Source organism: Cebus imitator, unplaced genomic scaffold (genome assembly GCF_001604975.1).
Source record: "Cebus imitator isolate Cc_AM_T3 unplaced genomic scaffold, Cebus_imitator-1.0 Scaffold487, whole genome shotgun sequence".
Classification (NCBI taxonomy): Eukaryota; Metazoa; Chordata; class Mammalia; order Primates; family Cebidae; genus Cebus; species Cebus imitator.
This window is the reverse complement of record NW_016107802.1, coordinates 561,781-569,941: the sequence shown is the minus strand read 5'-3', so window position 1 is coordinate 569,941 and position 8,161 is coordinate 561,781. Positions and strand designations below refer to the sequence as shown.

Genomic DNA, 8,161 nt, shown 5'->3' with positions numbered 1-8,161 from the left:
CATTACTATGATCTCTCTTCTTCATGAAAATCATATTACTTGATCTGGAAAGGAAGTGAGAACTAAGATTATTGCTCTGTTGTCGAGTCTCACTCTGTCAGCCAGGCTGGAGCACAGTGGCTGCAATCTTGGCTTACTACAATCTTCATTTCCTGAGTTCAAGTGAGTCTCCTGCCTCAGCCTCCCCAGTACCTGGGAACACAAGAGCATGCTGCCATGCCCGGCTAATTTTTGTATTTTTAGTAGAGATGGGTTTCACTATGTTGGCCAGGCTGGTCTCGAACTCCTGATCTCAGGTGATCCACCTGCCTCGGTCTCCCAAAGTGCTGGGATTACAGGCGTGAGCCACTGCGCTCTGTTGCTTTCTGAGAAGATGGAAGCTAAAAGAAACCAAGTATTTTGCTCACTGCACCCAAATATGTACATGACCATGATGCTAACTTGGCTGATTTCAGAGTCACTCTATCTCATGTCAGGGTATAGGATATATAATTAACCAAATAAAATTAACCTTAATTCAAGGTACAATAAAAAAAATTAAACTGATTTCCAGATCGCTTTTGGAGGCTGGGTACCTTCAGAAAGACTGAAGAGGGTGACTGCCATTCAGTATCTTTTCAACTACAGTGTTGCTGATTGAAATGGCAAGCAACTTGGAGCAAAGACAACAGAGGAAATACAAAACCAAATCTGGCAACCATTCATTAAGAACCCTGGAGAACAAAAAGAACTTCGGCTGGGGAAGAAGAATACAATTGGGCTAAAGAGTAGATTCCACAAATTTGCAAAAAAACATTTACGGTCATATTTAGGAGCCATCTTGTAGAAGAACAATGTGGGTGACTCTAGCAACAATGGAGTTTCACGTTAAGGCCAGTGACTGTCATTTTTCCAATCAGTTCTCCATCTGCTAAGAGATCGCTCTAAAATGCAAATATGATGCTACTTGTTTCTTAAAAGATCTTCTAAAATGATTCACAGCCAGTTACAGATTTTAAAAAATCCTTCCCTACTCCAGCTGCTTTACTTGAAAAACAAACAAACCTTTAAAAAGATCTTTTAAAAAAAGTATCTCTGGCAGTCTAGTGGTAGGGGGAAAAAACCCAACAGAACCTTTCCAGCGACTCTCAGTGACTTCAGGATGAAGTCTAAATAGCTTAGCGTGACTTAAGGCCCTGCCACTGCCACACGAACTGTTCTCTCCCACAGCCCAGGCAAGCCCAAGCCCAAGCCCAAGCCTCTGGCTGACATGGCTTACTCACTCTGACCAGCCCACCAGCACCAAGAGGCCATTCTCTGTGGTGTGTTTGCTAGCTACACACCTCCACATGGGAAGAGGAGGGCAGACTGAGAAATCTTTATGCAACTCTATGGTTTCTGCAGAGGCCTCTGTACTCCAGATCAGAAATGCCCTTGTGACCCTGTACCCAAGGGATACTCTGACAATGATGGACAGATGTCCCTCATTACTAAGTAATGTTACTTAGTAACCCAGTCCCCATGGACTCCCACGTGGCATTCTGGAGTTAGCGCAGGAATCAGCAGAAGTGATGGAAGTGAAGTCTGAGACAGACCTAGCAGGGCATGTGGAATCGACATACAGCATGCCCAGTGCTGCAGGCGATATGCAGACCCCTTATGCTCTTTTTGTGCTGCAGTACTTCCTGAGGAAACACCTCCCCAGCAAGGTCAATTGCCTTCAATGCATCCTCATGGCACCTGCATCACACTTACCATCACTTAACAGAGTCAACCTTCTCAGAGAAGGGAGCTCCATACATGGAGAAAGTGGCTAGCACAAACTTGGCAGTACTGGACTAGAATTGGGGATGACTGTGAACCCCTCTGTTTTTGCTTTTTATACATAAATACAGATGTAGACATATGTATGTATGTATGTATATTTCTTGGCTCTATGTACTGAGAGGACCTAGAAGCAGACACCCATGGTACTGAGTTCATTCACCTAGTCCCTAGGTGGTGAAAACATACTGTTCTTCACTAGAGTCAGCTCCTTAGAGAAATGCTTGACTTCAAGGCTGGGGCAAGGAAAATACAAGATAAGCCTGGAACATTATGTTACATCCCAAAGTAAAGAAGTGCCCAAAGAATTATGGGGAATTGTCAAAAGGACACAGCAGCCAACTTTAAGGGACTCCTACTGGCTGGGTTTGGGATATTCTAAGTGTTAAAATAATTAAGAAATAGATGATAACCCTTTAAGTAAAAAAAAATGAACCACGGTCCATAGTGATATAGATAAGCAAAAGAATAGATTAATGGAAAAGAAGGGAAAGCTCTAGAGGAGAATGCAAATAATAAATGCAGATGGAATTTCAGTATCACTATTTGGCAATCATCACAGTAATAACTGATTCAGATACGAATCATCAACCGATGTTAAATTTAGTGGATAAAAGTCTGATAAGGAATAGGATTTCATACAATCTTAAGTATCTCCCAACTTATTAAGTTCAACACACTTATTAACTTTACATTGGAGAAACCTGGCAGAAATCATCTTAACAAAGTGAAAAAGTTAATATACCAGTAAGGAGATAAATCAACATCGGGTGCCTCCTGATACAACGAATGCATTGAGAAGAGCCCTACATGACATCTATATGAGTATTCACATCTAAAATGCCTAAGTCACAAAGAAACAACATGAACACAAATGGAAGGAAGCTCTACCAAATAACTGGCCTACAGTCTTCAAAACTGCCAAGTTATAAAAGACAAGGAGTAACAGAAGAACTACTCCAGACTGAAGACATGACAATTCTATACACCTATGATCCTGGACCTACAATGAGGTTGGTGGAGATGGTCACATTAATATTATATTAACTTCCTGATTTATAGGATTGTTCTGTGGTTAAAAAATGAGTATCCTTGTACTCAGGTAATATACATTTAAGTATTTGCAACACATTTACAAATGGTTCAGAAATGTTAATATTGGTGTATCTAGGTAAAGGGAACTATTTCTGCAAACTTTATGAAAATTTAAAATTATTAAAAACAAGTTTTAAAAAATGCTGTCTATACCCCAAACAGAAGAAAAAAAATTCTGAGGATAAAACAATGAAGTTAATGGTGAATCAAGACAGGTTCTGGCTCCGCCCATGCCAGAATTTCACCATGGTTTATTTAAATTTAAGGACTATGTAACTCCATGTACTCACTATAACATCAGCTATCCTAACATTCAAATTAAAAGAAAAATATAAGGCCGGCGCGGTGGCTCATGCCTGTAATCCCAGCACTTTGGGAGGCCGAGGTAGCAGATCACGAGGTCAGAGATCAAGACCATCCTGGCCAACATGGTGAAACCCCGTCTCTACTAAAAATACAAAAAGTTGGCTGCGCATGGTGGCGCATGCCTATAGTCCTAGCTACTCGGGAGGCTGAGGCAGGAGAACTGCTTGAACCCAGGAGGTGGAGATTGCAGTAAGCCTAGATTGCGCCACTGTACCATGGCCTGGACAACAGTGCGAGACTCTGTCAAAAAAAAAAAAAAAAAAGAAAAAGAAAAAGAATATATCCAAAATCAAAAGAGGTCTACTTGACTATCCACACTCTGGAGGAGCACAGGTAATAATACTTTTTGAAAAAATCTGTATTTTAACATTGTAATGTGTATTTACATTTGAAGTATGGCCATGTCTACAATGGTAACTTTTTTGTGAAAAAAAAAATTAGTCATTGCCCTAATTCTGGAACATAATACTAATTTTCAAATAAAGTACGAATGGCATATCCTGCAGGAAAACATTCAGTATGCAGACAGACTAAGCTGTGAAACTTAAATACCATGTCATACCATGATTTCTTTTTGATGGCAAACATGCTAAATTTATTATTTGTAAAATAAACTAAAATTAGAAAGCAATTAAAATAATATGTAAGACATGGCTGGTACTTTACCTTTGTTCTTACAAAGAATGATTTGTCTTCTGTTTCGACAATGTAGAACAGGAAGGTACTTTTACAAGCCTCTTTCATAACACTTCTTAGTTTGACATGCAAACTGGTGCACAAGTCTGTGATCACGTCTTCATAGGAGGCTGACCGTCCTGGGAAAGGCAGATACATCTCTTGAGCAGTGGCTTCTCCAGAAGCATCATTTAACTCTTTGTCTTGGAAAACAGCTTGGTTGCTATTCATCATCACCTTGTTGAATTCAGCATACTCATTGAGAATAAGTGAAATATTTCGAGATTCCTTCAACGTACTGTTATATTTCAGTTTGTTGAGGTGGAATGAAACAGTCTGATTTCTTTGAGAATTTGTAAGATCTCTATTGTGACATCTCTCTCTCCAACAGGAAGAGCTGTCCAGATTGCTGGCTGTGTGGCCTCTCCTGGGCTGCCCCTGTGGTCTGGGATCTGACTCCACAACTGTTATCAGAAGGGGGCTCCTGCTCCTAGGTGCAGGATGCAGAACTGGGGCCTCAGGTATTTTTGTCAAAGGAAAAGCACCAATGGAGCTCTGGGTAGGTAACTCCTTTGGAAAGACATTGGTGGAGGAGGCAGAATGCTGAGAATCCCCATTCTTTATGGTCTGTTTTAGTTTATGTGCAAAACGCAGATACTCCAGGTCTAAAGTGTTCTGGGTGAGGTCGTCTGCCACCTGCCAAGTGCTTGTCCATGAGCTGAGCAGGCCACAGCTTGCAGTGAAACCTGGGTGCCTCCTCAGGCTGCGTGAAGTTCTCGTGGTGTCTTTGAGCTCTTTTGTTACAGAGAAGTTGGCGTAAGTCCTGAGGATCCCGTGCACATCTCGGATTTGGACATAATGCGGCACACACTTCTCTTCTTTCTTTATCCCTGTGGTCCAGTGTCTGGGAGGGAGGCTTGTCTCCATGCCTGGAACCTGGCTAGAGCAGCCCCAGTCCTCTTGGTTGTTGTGGATTTTCGACGACGATTCATAGCCATCTGTGGCAACATCTTCTTTTTTCCCGGTGTAACTGCCTCTTAAAGTATAAGAATCCTCCAAATTGAATTTGGGATTTCTACAATCACCAAGCGGGTCTAGATCAGAATCTCCAGAAAGCAGTTCATAGTGCATGTCAGAATTTACATTCACCTCTGCATCTCTGCCTAGGATTTCAGAACCAGCCTCAGCCTTGTGCCCCTCCTCACTGTTCTCAATTTCTACGTGCTCTGTGGATACTCCACAAACAGAAGTGTCAAAAGATTCCGAAACAAAGGAGGCCGAAGGCTCTTTACTGAGATTTTCCCTGGTGTCTGCTGTATTTTGGTAGAGACCAGTACAAAGGGAGAAAACTCCAACATTCAACAGCTCCTTTGTTTCACATGTTGACACATTTGGCAGTGTGTGCATGGTTTCGCATTCACCTTTTAGAGATGTGGCATTGGACTGAGGGCCATCAGTGACTAGACCTGTGGTTTCTTTGGGTAACTCAGCTTCAGTTTCACCATTCTTAAGCAAACTGGCCATTCTGACTGCTGGTATTTCCTGTGCCTGAAACCCAGGCTCTGCATTTATTGGTCTTACATAATGGGTTAACATACCACTGTCTGAGGAAGAACCAAGTGTTGGGACCACTGAGCACACGCATCCCTGCGTAGAATAAGCTCCATCAACTGAAGCAGCTTTCAAGGACTTCACCTGTGGATAAATGCCTTCATCTGCTTTCAGATCACTGTTAAAGAGATTTTTCTGACTGCTTTTAGGGCTAGTCTGCTGTTTTACCGACACATTCACTGTAACACTTGGTGCAGCTGTGGAAACCAATGTGCCAGACAAAGACTTGTTTTCAGTAACATTTCTAGGACCAAGTGGAGGTTCACTGGACTCCAAGACAAGATGTTTCAGGTCCAAATTTCTGTTCTCTACACTAATTGGCTGCAACAGATTTCCTGATTTTACCAGTTTTTCAGGAGTAGGACTGAAGTCACCTCTGTATTCAGCAGCTGAGGCAGGCTGGTTTAACTCCCTACCACAGCACTGCACCTTTCCTGAGACAGATAAATCCTTATCATGCTCACTTGAGACAATTTCCTCAGTTACTTTACCAGGAAGGGTTGGTCTACCTTTTCTTCCTGGATGATCAGTTATTATTAGAGGGATTTCAGCAGAGACCTGCATTTGTTGTACCTGGGTAAAATTATCTTGTCCCACTGGATGGGTAGGACCAACAAAAAAATTTTCTTTTTCTGTTATGCCTAAATCTTCGGACTTACGCTGGGAGACTCTGTTGCTCTTCTCACACTGTGTACCATGAAGTTTTAAAATGCATGGAGTCACAGCCTGATATGGTCGTGTCTCTTTAACTGGTAGTGGAGGGTCAGGACTAGAAGCTGGTGATACTTCCTCAATTAAGGGATCAAAGGGAAAATCAGAGGTCACATTAATTTCCTCTGCAATCTCAAGGGTGCAATTTTCTTTTGAAAGTATTAAAGTAACTGGCTGTAAATTATCCCCTTTTCTGTCCTTATTTTCTACTGGTTCTTCTGACACTGCAGGATATACCAACTCATAATCAGCAGAATTCACTTCTCTGCTTTCTGTGAGAGCCACCTCTTCTGGTTTACCTATTTCCTTAGCTACATCCTGATGTTCTAAATTTGAGAATGGGGGCTCCTGAAGTTGCTCTATTTCACCAGCTAGCATTTCTTCTCTGGGACTTGTAGGTGGTGATATTGTTAGCGCTAAGTCAATGTCAGAATCTTCCTCTGGTAACTCTAGGCTGACCCCTCTATTCACAGACAGGCTTGTTTGTTTGATAAATACTGAATCAAATGCTTTGAAATTCATCTTTTCAATGTTTGGACCATTCTTGTCATTCTTTCTTAGTTCCAAAGAGTCACCTGATGTGTAGCATCCTGATGAAATGCGGTTAAGTGAACACTGCTTTCCCAAAGAGGTAAAGGGTGATGATGAGTCAACTTCAACTTGTGTCAGTTCTAGAAGTCCTTCTGAAGATAGGCCGAGGAGACTCCGAGTCTGTGAAAGGAAATCCTGAGTGCATCTCACCTCCTCACTGGGTAATGGATAACTAGAACTTTTAACTAATGATAATGCCTCCATTACCATTCCTTTATCAGACGATAGTGAGACTGGAAGAGGCATCTCTTTCTGTAACGAACACATTTCTTTATCAAGTGTCTCTCTACCTACTGAGGAGGTACAAAGGCCTTTCTGTCCTGCCACTACCAGAGAGGGAATGTCCCTAAGGCCTTGTGTTTGTGTTTTATCCAAGGTCGATACAGGATGTCTAAGGCTTGCAGCAGGTGATACTTGCTTAATCAACTCATTATTAAAGGTTGTAGGTTCATCAGCTGTATTTACAACTTCTGTCTGTATTGGTACATATGCTTTTTTTTCGAAGGGGAGAGTAACTGGCTCCAGATTAATCATTACATACTCCATATTATCATCTTTCCTTTCCAAGGAAGGCTGACATTCACTGTTTATGGGGCTGCTATGTTGGATACAGTCCTGTAAAGCATCTGTTTTTGTTTGTATGGGTGCATCAAGAACATCCACTTTGTTTTCAAGGGTGCTGTACACAGAGCTCTGACACATCACTGGCTGACTACCAGTCCCATCATAAGTCCTAGTGAATGTGGCTTGAGTAACAGTGCCACTGTAAGAAGGAACTCTTGTGCTATCCAGTGGCTGAAAAATTTCTTCTTCGCTAGAAACAGAAGGTCCATTAGTTTGTGTAGTTCCAATAGCAGAAAGCACAAGATTAGAAGTCTCCAGTTTATCTGATGATTCTTGTTTTGCGTCTTCCCCAATTACCTGAAATGATCAAAGTAAAAAAAAAAAATCAGTCACATAAATGTTTTTTAAGTGATTACATATGTGAAGAACAGAAAAGACAAAAATTATAAGAATGTCACAGGGTACAAATCAAGCAACTCCCTCTTTTGAAGCAGGCTTAAAATATCCCCCAATGGGATTTGTATTTTCTAAAACCATACAGAGAGAAGAGCTCCGAAACTTTAACTGTGAAGCTTTTTTTTTTTAAATGAGCTTTTTGGAAGAAAAATAGCTAGACCACTGACAATTTAAAACACTTAAAAGGCAGCCTGTTTGCTGATTAGCACCACTTAATCCAGAAATGTAGCACTAGAGAAAAAGCACTCAATTTTGTTTTTAATAAATGAGACTAGAATTTTTTTTTTTT

General features: G+C 41.3%; 1 protein-coding gene across 3 annotated transcripts in view; it reads right to left on the bottom strand.

The window, feature by feature from the left end:
* TASOR2 (transcription activation suppressor family member 2) overlaps window positions 1–8,161 on the bottom strand; it is a 46,342-nt gene that overhangs the window by 11,487 nt on the left and 26,694 nt on the right. For all 3 annotated transcript variants that reach the window (XR_005197515.1, XM_017513167.2, XM_037732993.1), the window contains exon 11: window positions 3,931–7,773. Coding sequence is in view for 2 of the 3 variants with exons in the window: in XM_017513167.2 (XP_017368656.1) it covers window positions 3,931–7,773 (3,843 nt within the window). In the remaining variant the exon portion in view is untranslated. The remainder of the gene's footprint in view (window positions 1–3,930; window positions 7,774–8,161) is intronic.